General features: G+C 38.8%; 1 protein-coding gene across 4 annotated transcripts in view; it reads right to left on the reverse strand.

The window, feature by feature from the left end:
- Window positions 1-18,811, reverse strand: part of RABGEF1 (RAB guanine nucleotide exchange factor 1) — a 67,970-nt gene that overhangs the window by 30,179 nt on the left and 18,980 nt on the right. For 3 of the 4 annotated variants that reach the window (XM_012764082.3, XM_075995391.1, XM_020281346.2), the window contains 2 exons: window positions 9,240-9,428; window positions 7,169-7,335 (listed from right to left, as the gene is read on the reverse strand). In XM_012764082.3, the coding sequence (XP_012619536.1) occupies window positions 7,169-7,335; window positions 9,240-9,418 (346 nt within the window). In that variant the 5' untranslated portion in view covers window positions 9,419-9,428. The remainder of the gene's footprint in view (window positions 1-7,168; window positions 7,336-9,239; window positions 9,429-18,811) is intronic. The other variant, XM_020281345.2, reaches the window with a different exon arrangement.

The raw sequence follows: 18,811 nt of genomic DNA on the forward strand, positions 1-18,811 counted from the left end.
CTGGGAAAGTTTTTAGGCTGCGACATAGGGAGAGACCACTCAAAAGAGCCCAGCAGACTTGCTGAATTGAGGAAACAGCACTTAAGAGTTCAGGGAGGTTAAGGTGGCTGTAATTTGCATGGTAAAATTCCACGGTAATTTTGGTAAAACACCATGGTAAATTTACCATGCAAATTCTATGGGGAGGAGGAGGCTGCACAGAAAAGTGCCAGGTATCTGCAGAGGGGTTCCCTTGAGTCTTTGACTGAGTATCGCACATACATGTGAGGAAATTACCCCAGATTAGAGAAAGAACTACCCAAGTAAAATGCAGAACAATAACAGCACAAAGGGTAAGAGGAAGAAATTTAAGAATCCTGTTTTAAGATTCTTATATGTAAAGTGGTATATAATGCCATTTGAAGGTTAGGTTAAGCTAAAGATGTATTTTGTAAACCCCAGAACGACCACTAACAAAAACAAAACAAAGAGGTATGGCTAATAAGCCAGCTGTGGAGATAAAGACATAGTCATAAAGAAGCCAAGAAAAGAGAAGAAAAGGAACCAAAACCAGACAGGACAAAAGAAAACAAAGAGCAAGGTGACGGGGTTTAAACCCTGTTTTATAAAAATAAAATAAAAAAATCACATTAAACATAACTGGTCTAAATAGTCCAATTAAAACAGACCATCAGATTTGATTAAAAGAAAGACCCCACTATATACTATCTGTAAGAAATCCACTTTAAATATAAACATATAGATATGTTAAAAACTAATGAAAGGAAAAGGCTATATCATCCAAACAATCAAAACATCAACCTCAAAGTAAATTTCAGAAAATGGACCATATTACCAATGATAAAGAGGGCCATTGCATAAAGAAAAGGGAGTTAATTCTTCAAGAAGATATGGCAATCCTAAATGTGTATGTACCTATTAACATAGCTTCAAAATATGTACAGCAAAATTTGATAGAAGCAAAAGGAGAAACAAATCCACAAGTGGTAGATTCCAATACTCCTCTCTCAGTAGCTGATAGAACAGGTGATAAAAAAAGTCAGTAAAGAAAAGAGTACTTAAACAATACTATCAACCAACTTGACCTATGTGACATTTACAGAACACTCCACCCAATAAAAACAGAATACACATTCCATCTGACAGAATAACAATGCTAATAGCTTACATACAGTGAATGCCTATTATGTGCCAAGCACTTTTACAATGCAATTTTGTATAATCCTCACAAGTCTGTCAAGTAGTACTTTTGTGATTTTTTACACATGAGGAAGCTGAGGTTTGAAGACATTAAGTAACTTGAATAATATCGCAGTCATTTAAGTAGCAAAGCGGGAATCTGAACCCAGGTCTGCATGCATTAACTCGAAAGACTGAGCTCTAAACTATGCTACAACTGCCTCCATACATCAAGGATAGGACTGAAAACTTTTCAAACCAACACTAATCCCTCAGACTTTGGAGGTCTGTAAGCCTGTCAGCACTAGGAAAATCCTAACCATTCACTTTAGTGCTTTGCTTGAGTACACTCCCCTCTCATGAATATTTTTCGAAAGATATATTTGATTTTAAAAAACAAATCTTCTAAAATGTAAATAAAGATCAATTCTATTAGCTAGTCATGAATTACCATAAGTTACTAAGATCAACACTTGGTTGGTTTTCTCTAAACTTCCTAAAAATCAACCCTACTAAGAGAACAGAAGTTCAGCTTAGAGAGTGGAAAGTGAGACACAGTTCAGTTGTTTGGTACTCAGGAAAGGTGAATTAGTTTTGAAACAAGTATTCAGTGTGTGAGATGAAAAAGTAAAGAAGAAAGATGGAAAAGAACAACTTCACCTACATTAGTTATAGTTTTGGCTAGGGCCCAAATGGCAACTGCTTGCTCTTCAATTTAAAATCACTTTGTGTCTACAGAAACAAAGCTTGCATTTCAAGTATAGCCAGTCAACCATGATTATCAAGCTTCCCATTCCTCAATCTAAACACTCAATTTAAAAAGTTGTCTCAGCAGAACAAAATATGCTCTTGAATTATAAACAGGTTAGAGAGGTTAAGTCACTTATATGCCCCAAATCACAAGCTAGTAAGAGGAAGAGCTGGGATTTGAATCTAGATCTGTTTGATTCCCAAGCTAAAAAGTTCTTCACAACCACATCATAATGTCCACTTATTATTGCAGCATCTAATTATTCCTATTGAAATCAACCAATGAGTATCAATTGAGCACCAACTATGTAAGGCTGTCTGAAAGGCCGATCACATATTAAATCAAATTAAATCTTTAATATCCAAATTAAGTCTGTGAAAGCAAAAGCTTCACAAACAAGTTTATTTGAAGAATAGTTTGAGTAAGAGTCAAGATAACCTGAAAGGTCAGTATCAAAAAAGAACAGGATCAAATATCAATATTAAAAAAGAACAGTAAAGATGATTAACACCATTTCTAGTCTAGTAAAAACACTTATCTCAATTTTAAAGTTTACCAAACACTCTACACATTTCTCAGACCATCTACACAAAAAAGGGGGCAGCTCAATGGAATATTATAGTTTTTCCAACTTTCAATTCTTCTATTGTTACAGTATTAGTAGTATAAGAAATACATATTTGGTCTTTGCCCCTAGGTTCCCAGCATAGACCTCCTAAAACCCTTGGAATTTCCTAAGTGACAGGAGTGCCTTGGTTATTCACAATGAGCTCCTTCCATAATGAGGTGGCTCTAGTGGGCCCTAGAGGATGTGGACTGGCTGCCAGAGGAACCAACCATGTTCTTAGAGGGCTGGAACTTTCAGCTATGCCCCATCTACCTCTAAGGAAGGGGATAGGTTGGAGACTGTCAATCACCAATGGCTAATGAACTATCAATCACAACTATACAATGAAACATCCATAAAAACCCACAATGACAAGGCTCAGGGAGCTTCCAGGGTGGTGAACACATTGAGGTGTGAGGATGGCATGCCTGGAGAGGGTATGGAAGCTCCATGGCTCTTCTCCTACTTTGCTTGTCCTATACATCTCTCCATTTGGCTGTTCCTGAGTGTACCCTTTATAATAAACCAGCAATGGTAAGTAAAGTGTTTTCCTGAGTTCTGTAAGTCATTGTAGCAAATTACCAAACGTGAGGAAAAGAGGTGTTGAAATCCCCAGTCTCTAGCTAGTGGGTAAGAAGTACAGGTTGGGGCAGTCTTATGACACTGAGCCCTTGACCTGTAGGGTCTACGCTAACTCCTGATAGTGTCAGAACAAGATTGAATTGGTGGACACCCACCCAACTGGTGTTGGAAAATAAAAGACACCACGTATTTGGTATCAGGGAAAAAGCCTCTCATAGTCCTAGGCAATAAAGGTCAGAAACAGATCTCATTCCAAGTACACTGTATTCGACACATTATAAAAGATGATTTTATGAGATAAGGTTCAGAGTAAAAACAAAAATACAACCAAGCAGAGCTTACTGAAGAAACAATGGCAAAAATAGGAGAATGAAATCAGTTCCAAATTTGGCTTGGGAAATTGTAAATTACCTCAGTTTATGTAAGTGCCAGAGGCCCTAACGATTAAAGTAGTAATTCATTATCAATTTTTCAAAGGACGTAACTAATGCCATGCGTCTATTTAATTAATATCTGAAATTTAGCTCTTGGAGATAGCACTGAATGTTAGAAGATTATAGTTTTGATTTTTTAAATTTTACTTTGAAGTAACTTCAAACTTATAGAAAAGCTACAAGATCACTACAGAGCTCCTTATATCCTTAATCCAGATTCACAAAATTTTAACATTTTGCTACATGTTTGTATTATTTTTTCTAAACCTTTTCAGAGTAGATTGCATATAGCATGCTCTTTATCCCTTAATATCAATATTTCCTAGTAACTAGGATATTCTTTTCTATAACTACTGCATAGTTATCAAATTCAGGAAAATTTACATTGACATAATACTTTTACTTAACATTTTTTAATTCAGGTCAGTTATTTTATTGAATATCCCTCAATCTGGATTTCCCTGCTGTTTCCTCATGACTGGCTTCAGGTAATAAATTTTCAGCTTCAATATTTCATAAGTGATGTGTTCTCAAAGCATCATATCTGGAGTCATGTGATATCTATCTTCCCTCTGCCATTTGATAGTTACCATTTCCCTATTTGTAATTAATAAATCTGTACTGGATTATAAATCTTTTCCATAATATAATCCACATTTTACAGATGCTTTTAGGACATGGCTTTTAAAAACCACTAAAGAGGTCAGGGAATGTACGTGATTATTAAGTACTTAAGTAATAAAAACCTCATTTAATACACATATACTTAATATTTATTGTGTATGTGTATATATACTTATATATAAATAAACTGGGTTTCTGAGGTAGATACATATTTAAGATAAAGGGATATAATGGAAAAAAACTGAACCAGGAGTTAGGAGACCCAAGTCCTAATATATTAACTCATTATATGACCTTGGGTAAATCAGTCAACCTTGACGGACTTTCATATTGTCATCTATAAACTGAGGCAGTTAGAGCAGCTAATTTTACAACCTTTTTATTATTTCATCTGTTGGCATACACATGTAACATTTCATTATACGTCATAAATTTATAAGGTTAATGGTGACTTTCCCAAAGCAGGAAACAGAATTTAAGCTAAATAAGAATGAATGGGCCGGGCGCGGTGGCTCACGCCTGTAATCCTAGCTCTCTGGGAGGCCGAGGCGGGCGGATTGCTCGAGGTGGGGAGTTCAAAACCAGCCTGAGCAAGAGCGAGACCCCGTCTCTACTATAAATAGAAAGAAACTAATTGGCCAACTAATATATATAGAAAAAATTAGCCGGGCATGGTGGCGCATGCCTGTAGTCCCAGCTACTTGGGAGGCTGAGACAGAAGGATCGCTTGAGCCCAGGAGTCTGAGGTTGCTGTGAGCTAGGCTGACGCCACGGCACTCACTCTAGCCTAGGCAACAAAGTGAGACTCTGTCTCAAAAAAAAAAAAAAAAAAAAGAATGAATGGCCTTGCCCAATGCCCTTGAGCTCCTTTGCCAGCAGAGATTATTCTATTGGAAGAATAATCTGCATTTTATTTTAATTTTTTTTTTTTGAGATAGAGTCTCACTCTGTTGCTCTGGATAGAGTGCAGTGGCATCATCATAGCTCACTGCAACCTCAAACTCCTGGGCTCAAGCCATCCTCCTGTCTCACCCAAGTAGCTGGGACTACAGGTGTCTGCTGCAACACCCAGCTAATTTTACTTTCTTTCTTTCTTTTTTTTTTTTTCTGAGACAGAGTCTCACTCTGTTGCCCGGGCTAGAGTGCCATGGTGTCAGCCTAGCTCACAGCAACCTTAAACTCCTGGGCTCAAGCAATCCTCCTGCCTCAGCCTCCCGAGTAGCTGGGACTACAGCATGCACCACCATGCCTGGCTCATTTTTTCTATATATTTTTAGTTGGCCAATTAATTTCTTTCTATTTTTAGGAGAGATGGGGTCTCGCTCTTCCTCAGGCTGATCTCGAACTCCTGAGCTCAAAAGATCCACCCACCTCGGCCTCCCAGAGTGCTAGGATTACAGGTGGGAGCCACCACGCCTGGTCTAATTTTTCTATTTTTAGTAGAGATGGGGTCTCACTCTTGCTCAGGCTGGGTGTTGAACTCGTGTGCTCAAGGGATCCTCCCACCTCAGCCTTCCAGAGTGCTAGGATTACAGGCACAACCCACTGCACCCAGCCATAACCTGCATTTTAAAATAGCTAACACTATGTGTGTCAGGCACTGTGCTGAGCTCTTTACACACATCAACTCATGTGATCCTTATCACATGCCTCTGATAGGTATTACCTGTCCCTCCGTACAGGCAGGGCTCAGAGAATCAGCTTGCCCAAGGTCACACAGCTAGAAATGACAAAGCTGGGACTTAAACCAGTAGTGACTCCAAAGATACTCTACTAAGCACCCTGACACACTGCCTCCTAATAAATAAATAAATCATGGGCCAAATACATTCTTATTTAATCTCTGGCAGGTACTGATTATTCCCCTTCTTATTTAGTAGAGACAAAACTGCTACAACTGGAAGCCAACCAAGAAACAATTTCAAAATAATCATGTGAACAAAAAGATTATTTAAAGTATGCATTTCTTAAAGACAAATACTGTGTTTTTTATTTAAAAGAATGCATTTCTTAAGAGAAGTGTTGTATCTTGGGTAATAAGCAATCTTTCCTTTTAATAAAACAAAAGAAAATAGCAAAAGTCACTAAATCTAGAAAACCAGCAAGGATCTTAAGGGGTAGTACTGTATTATTATTCATTCCCCTCTCTTTAAGCAGACCAAAAACCTCATCACAATTACCCTAGAGTGGGTAAGAGAGGGGGCTCCAAGAGAACAGGACTGAAAGCATCAGTGTTGGTTCCAAGTCTCTCTTGCCATTTCAAATTTGCTACATAAATCTGAGTACCAACAAAGGGTTCCAAGACTGAGGCCTAGCAAAAGAGATTCTTTCTTGCTTCATGCTTGGCCACTTCAGCTAGCTTGTTTGCTCACTGGTAGAACAATTGTGACTTTAGTGACAATCCTCTTGCTGGTTATATGGCATGTTAAGTAGGATGAATAAGATCATCTATGTTTGAATCCATGCACTAGAAAATACTTACTGCTGGTTACTTTGTCTTTCTAAGAGCCCAAAGTGAGCCTTTCCTATATGTTCTTTATATATTTCCTTGAGACACAAGCTGTCTCTCAAATAAGCTCTCAGAGAGAAAAATCGTTCTCAGATGACTTTCAAGTCTAGAAACAGCCATTTTTGATAAGCTGTGGACAGTGAGGGTATTATACAAAGAAGAAACCAGGATTCAAAAATATAAAGGCACAAAAAAGTTCCAAAGAGACGATCATTTGGATGGGAATGAATTTTATAAATAAAACTACATATTTCAACTCTCTTCATTCCTCCTATAAACAAATGTCTCTAAAACACAATGGCCTTCAACCATAGAGATTACTGGTTTCATATATTGTCTGACCCTCAAATCTAATTTTGGTCTCGAATCTGGGTTGGTATTATCTAAAGCTTACAGAAACTAGACAACTGAGCCCACATCCACTAGGATCTATTCCGTATCTCACTAAGATACAGAAGAAAAAAAAGAGTATCAGAAATTACCCTTCTTTGATCCAGCCCTGGAGGAAGCACTGAAGAACTTCTTCACTGTGGTAACCTTGCGGGTCTTCTCATTGGTTTTCTTTTCTTCAAACTTGGAAAATGTGAGGGATTGGGCCCCTTGGTTGCTCTGACTGCTGGCAAAGGCTTCCTCCTCCTCCCGCTGAAGCCTGTAATTTAAGAAAGAATAAGAATGATCAAAGGTTTCATTCTATGTAAATGTTATTAATTAATTGAGGAAGATCTAAAATTTTAGAACTAGAGGCTAAATATGTCAAATAGGATTGAGGTCTCTAATGGATAACTACAGGATAAAACTGCTCTATGTGCTGCTACAGACTCCAAAGAGGACACTCTCCACAGATCATGCTCACTCAGCAATCACAACAGGGCCACATGAAAGAAATAAAGTCTAGCCCTTTTCCCTAATAAGCTCAAGGTTGGAACAGAGGAGATAAATAAATAATTAACACACAATGGGACAGTTCCTATAGTAGGGAGTAAAAATCAAGTGCTATGAGAACACAGGAAAGAACAACTAAATCTGCTGCAGGAGTCTGAGAAGGCTTTACAATGGTGACATTTGGGTCAGGTTTTAGAAGATGAATAGGATTCGACTAAGTGAAAGGACATCCCAGGAAGAGAGAACTACAAATGTGAAAGCATGTGGTTTGTCCTAGAACAAGCTCAGTGTAGCCAGAGCACTGATGGTGTGATGAACTGGACATACAAGGGGAGGCACCAGAAGGACCCTGACCACTAAGCCTGCTATTCTGGATTTCATCATGTGGTGGGGAAACAAGAAAGACTCTGGATACAAGAAGTTACCATTATGGGATCTGTGCTTTGGAAAGATAATGCAGGTAGCTGTGTGAACAACTTGAGGAGTAGAGAGACGAGAGACGTAGACAATAATTAAAAGTATACAAGTGAAAGAAAATAAGTACCTGGAAAATAGGAGTAGAAAGGATGAAACTCAAAAGACATTTCCAAGCTAGACTCAGTAGAACTTGATCAAATAGTTTAGGTGACAAGGGAAGTGAAGGTGAAATTAAGAGTGAGTCCAAGGTTTTTTAGCTAACTCGATAAACAGTGATGTCATTAATTGATATAGTAAGAGGGTTAGGAGGACAATATTGGGAGTGGAAAGGATAAACAGAAGCAATAAATTTGGCTTCAGATCAACTGCATTTGAAGTATCTATAATAAATCTTAAGCACTATCTATAAAACAATGGTTCTCAAAGTGTGATTTCCCAGACAACAGCATCAGCATCACCTGGGAACTTGTTAGAAATGCAAATTCTCTGGTCCCACTCTCATGCTACTAAAATCAGACTCTGAGGATGAGGTCCAGCCATCACTGATTTTATGAGCTTTCCAGGTGGTTCTGATGGCTGTTCAAATGTGAGAAATACTGATGTAGGAAATCTCAAGTGAGGTCACAACTGGAAGCAGTAAGAAATAGAAACAAAAATCACAAGTGGAGGTGTTAGGCTGGTCACAGTGGCATGTACCTACAGTCCCAGCTACTTAACATTCTGGGATAGGAGGATGGCTTGAAGCCAAGAGTTTGAGGCTGCGGTGCACTATAGTTGCACCTGTGAATAGCCATTGCACTGGGCAACAGAGTGAAACCTCATTTAATTAATTAATAATATAGTCTCCAACTATAGTTGTCAAAAATGAAAAAGAATGAGGGAAATAATACTTGATTAGAGGCATATGCAAGGCCTAAACTAGCTATATCATTTATACTACCTCATTTAATCTTCACCATGAAGTATGCCTACCTCCTCCATTCTTCTTCCTCCAAGGAGCTTATTATCTAAATTTAAGAACTAAGACTAACATAACCCAAACATAAAATAACCAGAAGTTAGGATAAACACAAAATGAAGAAATCACTAAAAACTATTCATTAAATGTTGACTGAGAAGAAAAGGGAAAAAAATCCTTAATATTAAATTGACTTGCTGACACTCAAAACAGAAAAGAAAAATGTATTTGGACAATGACAGGACTATTTATTCAATTATGTCACTGTTAAACCACCCCTAGTTAAGTTCTTTTACCGCTCTGCCAGTTCCCAATCCTCTTGAATCTGCTTCTGCCTGGCTTTGTGGTACTCCTCCCTCCAGCACTTGGAGCAGAAACCCTGCCAAGCAGGGTTGCCGTAGTAACCACATCCTTTCTTGCATAGGAGCTCCGATTGATCCACATGAATTCCTCGGCGTTCAGACTTTAGGCTCATCTTCTTCCTGCTAACCAAGAAACAAACAAGAAAGTGTTCTTGAAAATGAATTCACTATCATTCTAACTAAAAGCATAGTAATTATAAACTAAAAAATGAGTGAGTCTACTATCTTCAAGCTATAAGAGAGAGAAGAATGAAGGAGAGGGAAGGAGGAAAAGGAAAGGAGAGAGAGAAGGAAGAAAATATAAATATAGCAAATTTCTGACATAGTCGTATTAAAGAAAAAAACTTATTCTCTGCTTAAAATACAAAAAAAAAAAACAAACTTTTTTAAAGGGCCAATATTGAAGACCTAAATGTAAGACTAGAAACTATAAAAAACTACAAAACCCAAATAATCCAATATAAAAATGGGCAAAGGACTTGAATAGATAATTCTCCAAAGACCTACAAATGACCAACAAACATAAGAAAAGATACTCAATGAGCTGGGCACAATGGTTTGCACCTATAATCTCAGCCACTTGGGAGGCTGAGGAGGAAGGTGGCTTGAGCCCAGAAGTTTGAGGCTGCAGTAAGCTATGATTGAACCACTGCACTCCAGCCTGGGTGACAGAGCAAGACCCTGCCTCTTTAGGAAAAAAAAACCAAAAAACTAGTGAATTAGCATCCCCATTTCAAAGTTGAGGGAAAAAAAAACACAAAGAGGTCAAGTTTGTGTCTAAGATTATACATGTTGGAGCTAAAATTTGAATTCATATCTTAGTAAGTTCTAAAGTCAGTTTTCTTTTCTAATACATCATATTTAAACTTATTTGTTCATAGCATCACAATTGTATGGTAAATTGCTATGCAACAATTTCCATTCAAACTGAAACCACATGATCCTCATTCTTTTCCACATAAACTGCCAAACAAGCACAGAAAAAAGTGGCACTCTACAGTGATCATTCAAAAAACTCAAATGTGCAGACAGAATTAAGCCTTACATCTTGGGGATCCTAACATTAATTCAACTTGAACATTTACTAAGTGCCAACTGTGTGCACAGAACTGAGCTAATGCCACTGGTGATGCAACTAATAGAAAATGTTCTTGCCCTCATGAAGCTCATAACCAAAAATATAGGCAGACTGAAAAATGAAGAAAAAGAGGAAGTGCTTAAGAAGCTGGGGGGTGGAGAGAAGGCATGGCCATGCTGACTTAGGGAGTACAGAGAAACCACCTGGGGGGTGGTAGACATTAAAGAGACTTGAGTTGAACCTAAGTCTCGGAAAGACAACATGAAGAGGGAGGAGATTCTGGACAGGAAGCACATCTTTCACAAAAAACTACGAGACAGGAAAGCAAACGCAAAACATGAATGATGTGGTATAAATAGGAGCTAAACTGAAGAAGTTAGGTGTAAAGTCAAATTATGATGGATTTCTAAAACTCCAGGCTACAGAGTCTGGATTGAAGCCCCCGTGAAAGCTCCTGAAAGGGGGAAAGCATGATAAGATCTCTATTTTAAGCCACAAAACTTGACAGATGGAGTTCTGTCTTCTAGCATGATAACGTGAGGAGGGCAATAAGTTCTCTTCTCCAAAAGCAACTATAATGATGGACAAAACTTCTACTTTATTCTGATGGGTTTATGTTCATGCCAATGAATCCACTCAAACTTCAACATCCCCACCCCCACCCCCATTGTTTGCAGGGGTCTCTTGTGTCTCCTCTGTGTGTAGTACAGGCTCTCCTGGTCAGTGTGGAAGCCTAACTGGCTAGAGGTGTTTGAGGACAATCTCGATCTTTGAATAAACAATAATCTCTGGCTGAACATTAAGGCATGCAGACACAGAGGTGACCCCTAGAAGGAAGTTAGGCATAAAATAATAACAAGGAAGAAAAACTGAGCAGAGACATCAGTGGCTACAGTTGTCAGGGAGAGAAACTTTACAGATTTCATCCAACTATAAAACCTGGGCAGTATGCATTGAGCACCACTTTTTTTTTTTTTTTGAGACAGAGTCTCACTTTGTTGCCCAGGCTAGAGTGAGTGCCATGGCATCAGCCTAGCTCACAGCAACATCAAACTCCTGGACTCAAGCAATCCTTCTGCCTCAGCCTCCCAAGTAGCTGGGACTACAGGCATGCGCCACCATGTCCGGCTAATTTTTTCTATATGCATTAGTTGGCCAATTAATTTCTTTCCATTTATAGTAGAGACGGGGTCTTGCTCTTGCTCAGGCTGGTTTTGAACTCCAGACCTCGAGCAATACTCCCGCCTTGGCCTCCTAGAGTGCCAAGATTACAGGCTTGAGCACCACTTTTAAAGATTCTAAAAAGCAACAAGGAGAACTGGGGAAGACGACCAGAATTCAAAGCATCACTGAATCTTCACTGAGATTATTTTTTCCCCTCCAGTATAACCAGATCAATCCAGAAATGGGCACCAGGGAAAAGAGAGAGTTCCTCCAGAATATATGGATTCTTCCATTTTACTGCCCTTCCCCTTCTCTTGAGATGAAGTGCTCAAGCAATCACGTGGTGTGTCTACACCAAAGGGGCTGAGTAAGAGACCGCAGATGCCAAACTCTGAGCAAGGAGAACTATCGATTTTCCCTACTCTCTATCCTCCCACTGCTTGGCCTCAAATGTACAGTGGTGGAAATATTAATACAGCACAAAGTGAGGTAACTAAACCCACAGTTTTCCGGGCATAGGAAAGAAAAGTTGAGCCTCTAGGGAACGAAAAAAGAGAAGTTGCTGAGAATAAGAACTCAAGAAATTGATTTCTAGGCTCAACCCTAACCTCTGCATGCATGAATCTGATGCTATACAATATCAAAGATTTTTAAATTGAAACTGAGAGACCACTGTGCAGCTCTCAGACCAGTGCATGCATCAGCATGAAACAGGTGGAAACAGCACTGCAAAAGCTTTGAAAAATGAACTGACATTGGAACCACAGAACTTACATCCTAAACTTGACAACAAAACAAAAAATTGTACTGTTGCTGTTCTGACACTATTAAGAAAATGAATGGGATATATATAGAGAAAAAAAATTAGCCGGGCATGGTGGCACATGCCTGTAGTCCCAGCTACTCGGGAGGCTAAGGCAGTAGGATTGCTTGAGCCCAGGAGTTTGAGGTTGCTGTGAGCTAGGCTGATGCCACAGCACTCACTCTAGCCTGGGCAACAGAGTGAGACTCTGTCTCAAAAAACAAAACAAAACAAAACAAAATAAAATAAAAATAAAAAGAAGAAAGAAAATGAATGGACAAGGTACAGACTAGGAGAAAATACTTGCAAATCGCATCTTTGATAAAGAACTTTTACATATCCAGAATATAAAGAACTCTCAAAACTCAATTTTAAGAAAACAAACCACTCAATTATAAAATGGGCAAAAAACTTGAACAGATACTTTACCAAAGAAGATATACACATTGGCAGCCCACATTTCTGTGAGAGAGTCTGTTGCTACAGACTGTCTCCTCAAGGATATTTGTATATTGAACATCCTTACAAGACAGAGATGTTATCTCCTTCCAGAGCAGAAGACAAGTTTGTTTACTGTCTAGTACAATAAATATGTTTCCATCCACATCAAAGGTCTGGCAGGTTCGTTTGCCACCCATTATGATATTTGAGTGCCCTGGACTTGGATTCCTTAGATTGACATTGCCTGCATGGGATTTGTGGGGCAAAGGTACTCCATGTGACTACGAGGCTTGTTCTGCTGATGTCCTGTGAATAATAAAGTCTTTTGTCTCCAATGAGTCTCATGTCTTTGAACAGTATCCATGAAACTATGGTAGACTAATTGCTACTTCTAAGTAGATAAAAATCTCAGGTCCTTCTCAGTTCTTGACAACGTGGTGGCAAATAAGCATATGAAAAATGTTTAACACCATTAGTCATTAGAGAAATTCAAATTAAAACCATCATGAGGTATCACTCACACCTATCAGAATGGCTAAAATAAAAAACACTGATGATACCAAATGATAGCAAGGATGCAGAACAAATACAGTTCTCATACATTCCTAGTAGAAAGCAAAATAGTACAGCCACTGTGGAAACAGTTTGATAGTTTTTTAAAAAGTTAAAGACACAATATCATATGATCCAACAATCCCACTCCTGGGTATTTCCTCTAGAGAAATAAAAACTGATGCTTAATAAAAATAAAAAAGCAAAAAAAAAAAAAAAAAAAAAAAAACTGATGCTTACTCAAAATTCTGTATATAAATGTTTACTCATGATCATCAAAAATGGAAATAACCAAAATATCCTTCAATGGGCAAATAGATAAACTACAGTACATCCATACAATAGAATGCTACTAAAAAAAAAAAAAGGAACAAAGTATTAATACACTGAACAACTTGGATGAATCTCAAAAGCTTTATGCTGAGTGAAAAAACCCAGTATCTTGGTCCCTTCAGGCTGCTGTAACAAAATACCATAAATTGGGTAGGTTATAAACAGAAACTTATTTATCACAGTTCTGGAGGCTGGGAAGTCCAAGATCAAGATGTCAACAGATTTGGTGTGTGGTGAGGACCTGCTTTCTGGTTCACAGAAGGTGCCTTCTTATTGTGTCCTTACATGGTGGAAGAGGGAGACCAATTCTCTGGGGTCTCTTTTGTAAGGGCACTAAACCTAATCGTGAAGGATACACTCTCATGACCTAATCACATCTCAAAGGTGCCACCCTCTAATATCATCACCTTGGGGGCTAGGGGTGATAGAGCCATTCTGTATTCTGATTGTGGACATGTTAACATAAATGTACTAAAATTTCAAAATTCATAGGACTGTATACTCCTTCCAAGTCAATTTCATTCTGATTACTAAAAAAAGAAAACTTGAGAGGTAATTTCTATGTTGGATTGGGAAGAAGTGCAGAACAGAAGACAGGGACACTGACCAAAAAAACAACTACAATAAAAGGTTATTATAATAATGGAAATAATACAGAGGGAATGGAAAGAGGAGGGATGGGAATCCATTTTACAAGTAGAATCTGTAAGAGTTAATTAATGAGACATGGCAGGGAGAATCAAATCTAATTAGAAAAGGCTTTCGAGTTTACAAATACTCTTTACATCCTCTACAAGGTTAAAGCCCTGCAAGGACAGGATTTAGATCTAAGGCACTAGCTGTTTATAAATAGTAGATGAAGTTGAGATAGAAGGGAAGAAAAGAATAATAGGTAGAAAGGAAGAAAAGAGTAATAGAGTCCTAGAATGCTGAGCTGAAGAAAACTTTATTTATTTATTATTATTTTTTGAGACAGAGTCTCACTGTGTCGCCTGGGCTAGAGTGCTGTGGCATCAGCCTAGCTCACAGCAATCTCAAACTCCTGGGGTCAAGCGATCCTTCTGCCTCAGCCTCCCAAGTAGCTGGGACTACAGGCACGCGCCACCATGCCCAGCTAATTTTTTCCATATATATATATATGTGTGTATATATATATATATTTAGTTTGCCAATTAATTTCTTTCTATTTTTAGTAGAGACGGGGTCTCGCTAAGGCTGGTTTTGAACTCCTGACCTTGAGCAATCCTCCTGCTTCAGCCTCCCAGAGTGCTGAAGAAAACTATAAAGACTATCTACTTTATCCTAGAAAGAAAGACACCCACTGAGACTAAGAAGTTATCACTCATTCAATCAAAAAGGTATAAGTGGCAGAGACATCACTAAATCCTACACTTAATATACTAAGTCCTGGGTTCCATCAACATATTTTGAGGCCAGACGTGGTGGCTCACGCCTGTAATCCTAGCACTCTGGGAGGCTGAGGCCGAAGGATAGTATGAGGTCAGGAGTTCAAGACCAGCCTGAGCAAGAGCGAGAACCTGTCTTTACCAAACATAGCAAAAAACTAGCCAGGCAACTAAAAATAGGGAAAAAAAAAATTTAGCCAGGTGTGGTGGCCTGTGCCTTACTTGAAAGCCTGAGGCTAGAGAATCACATGAGCCTAGGAGTCCAAGGTTACAGTGAGCTATGCCTGTGCCACTGCACCCCAGCCTGGGCAAAAGAGCAAAACTCTGTCTCCAAAAAAAAAAAAAAAAAAGCACCAATTTTAAATGCTTGCTCTTCAAAGGATATCATCAAGAAAGTGAAAAAAAGGCCTAGTGCAGTGGCCCAGACCTATAATCCCAGCACTTTGGGAGGCCAAGGCAGGAGGATTACTTGAGGCTAGGTGTTTGAGACCAGCCTGGGCAACACAACTCCCTCTCTACAAAAAATAAAAATTAGCCAGGCACAGTGGTGCACACCTGTAGTCCCACCTACTCTGGAGGCCGAAGCAGGAGGATTACTTGAGCCTGGGAGTTGGATGTTATACAGTGAGCTATGATCACACCACTCTATTCCAGTCTGGGCAAGAAAGCAAGACCCTGTCCCCCCCTCCCCCTCACACTCTCTCTCTCTCTCTCTCTCTCTCACACACACACACACACACACACACAAAATGAAAAGACAACCCACAGAAGAGAGAAAATATTTTCAAGTCATTTATGTAATAAGGAACTTGTAACCAGATTTTAAAGAACTGTTACAACTCAATAATAAAAAGATAGATAATATAATTTTTAAATGGGCAAAAGATCTGAGTAGACATATCTCCAAGAAAGATACAAATAGTCAATAAGTACACAAAAAGATAGTTAAACATCATTAGTCATCAGGGAAATGCAAAACAATCACCCACTAAGATGTTACTTCACATTCACGAGGGTAACTAGGATTAAAAAGTCAGAAAATAGGTTGGGGGAGGGGAAAAAAAAAAAGAAAAAAAAAAAAGTCAGAAAATAGCCAGCTGCAGTGGTTCATCCCTAAAACTCCAGCACTTTAAGAGGCTGAGGTGAGAGGATTGTTTGAGGGAAGGAGTTCAAGATCATCGTTGGCAACACAGTGAAACCCCAACCCCATCTCTACTAATCATTAAAAAAAAAAAAAGAGCCCAGGTGTGGTGGTACACACCTGCAGGACTAGCTACTTGGGAGGCTGAGGCAGGAGCCCAGGAGTTCAAGGTTGCAGTAAGCTATCATGACACCACTGCTGGCAACAGAGTGAGACCCTGGTTCTAAAAAGAAAGACAAAGAAGTCAGAAACTAACAAGTGTTGGCAAGAAGCTGGAGAAACTGGAACCCTCATACACTGTTGACAAGAATGTAGAATGGTACAGCCATTGTGGAAAAGTCTGGCAATTCCTCAAGTGATTAAATAGAATGAGATTTTCACCCAGCAATTCCATTCCCAGATAATATATCCAAGAGAAATAAATGCATATGCCCACAGAGAACCTTCAATGTGGATGTATACAGAACCATTATCCATAAAAGTCAAAGAGTGGAAACAACCCAAATGTCCATCAACTGACAAACAGATAAACAAAATGTGGCAAATCCATAAAATGGACTATTACTTGGTCATATAAAGAAACAAAGTATTTATACATGCTACAACATGATGAACCTTGAAAACATTATGCTAAGTGAAAGAAGCCAGTCATAAAAGACCACATATTATATAAATCCATTCATACAAACACCCACAACAGAGAGATATAAAGGGACAGAAAATACATTAGTGGTTTACTCTGTGCAAAGGGGAGAGAATGAGAAGGAGATAGCAAAGGGTATGGGGTTTCTTTTTGAGATGATGAAAATGTTCTAAAGTTGGCTGTGCCACTGAATTGTACACTTTAAAGGGGTGAATTGTATGGTAGGTGAATTAAACCTCAATCAAGTTATCTTTTTAAAAAGCAGAAGAGGACAGAATGCAAAGTCAGAGAGTCAAAGCACTATTGTTGGCTTTGAAGCTGGAGGTGACTATAAGCCAAGAAATGTGGATGGTTTCTAGAAGCTGAGAGTGGCCCCTAGCAGAGGGCCAGCAAAGAAATGAGGACCTCAGTCCTACACCTCATGGAGTTGAATTCTGCCAACATGAATATGTCTGGAAGCAGATTCTCTCTGTCACCTATTAATACAAATAAGAACCCAGGCTGGCTGACACTTAAATTTTGACCTCGTGGGGTCCTAAATGGATACCCAGATGAGCCTGCCTGGACTTCTAATCCATAGAACTTTGAGATAATAAATAAGTATTGTTTTAAGGTGCTAAATTTGTGGTAATTTGTTATAGCAGCAACAGAAAACGAATATAGGCTTCCTTTCCATTCCTCTTTTATGGGAGGCCTTTGCACGTGCTGTTCCAAAGCATAGAATGCTGTGCCCCTTGCTGTGCATATGGTGGTTTCTTTCTCATCATTTAGGTCTCAGCCTTCATGTCACACTTCCAAAAAGGCCTTCCCTAGACTTGCTATCTGAAGTACTACCTACCCCAACCTCACCTCTGCCCTGGGCCCAGCATTGTTTCTCCACGTCCTATTTCTAATAAATATTTACTTATTTATCTACTGGTCTGTCTCCTTCATTGCTAGAATGCTATCTGCTGAGGACAGAGATCTTGGTTTTTTTCTTCACTGCTATATTGCTAGTGATTCAAATAGCACCTGCATGTCATAGGTGCTCAAATATTCATTGAAAGAACAATGAATAACTGAATAAGGTTGCTGTAAAGATCAAATATTAAAATGACCATGAAACAAAGATGTACATATTAAAGGCTTAATACATACAAAAAATCCCTTCTCTTCCATGATTGATCAACCACTATTTTAAAATTATATATGTGAATAACTTTACAAGGAAGAATAAATGTCTACTGGATGGTTAAATAAATTGTGGTACAACCATACAACAGAATACTTGGCAGTAAAAAAGAACAAGAATTATTAACACATAAACGACTTGGATGATCAAGAGCATTATGCTGAGTAAAAAAAGAACCGATCTCAAAAGGTCACACACTGATTTGATTTATACAACATTCTCAAATGACAAAACTACAAATATGAAGAACCAATTAGTGCTTTTAAGGAGTTAAGAATGGTAGGGGTACAGGAGAAGTAGAAAAAAAGGGGTGCAGGAAAAAAGTTAACCCAGCAGGCCTGAGTTGCTCAAACCATGCATTTCAGAAAGGCCTGCTTGTATGACTGGCCCTTGGCCAGCTCCTAGGAACTAAGGTCTTGGAATATCCCCACATGCTGATATGAGTGTTTGTATGGTTGGAGTATTGAACCACACTGTCCCGGCCTGTTTAGATATTCTGTGCAAACAGGGTGATTTATGGTGTATACCTGCTTTCATTTTGGAGGTCTGAAGTTGTAGTAATGGTGGTTAAGTCATTCATGAAGGCACTATGTGACCATTCTCCAGTAAAAAAAAAAAAAAATCCTAGATTCTTAGGCCTCAGTGAGCTTCCCTAACCAAAAACACATGTCTTGTTGCAGTGTATTGTTGGGGGATTAAGTGCATCCTGTACAACTCCACTGGGAGATGACTCTTCAAATCTCATGCTGGTGTCTTCCAGACTCTGCTCAATGCA

This window comes from Microcebus murinus, chromosome 19 (genome assembly GCF_040939455.1).
Source record: "Microcebus murinus isolate Inina chromosome 19, M.murinus_Inina_mat1.0, whole genome shotgun sequence".
Classification (NCBI taxonomy): Eukaryota; Metazoa; Chordata; class Mammalia; order Primates; family Cheirogaleidae; genus Microcebus; species Microcebus murinus.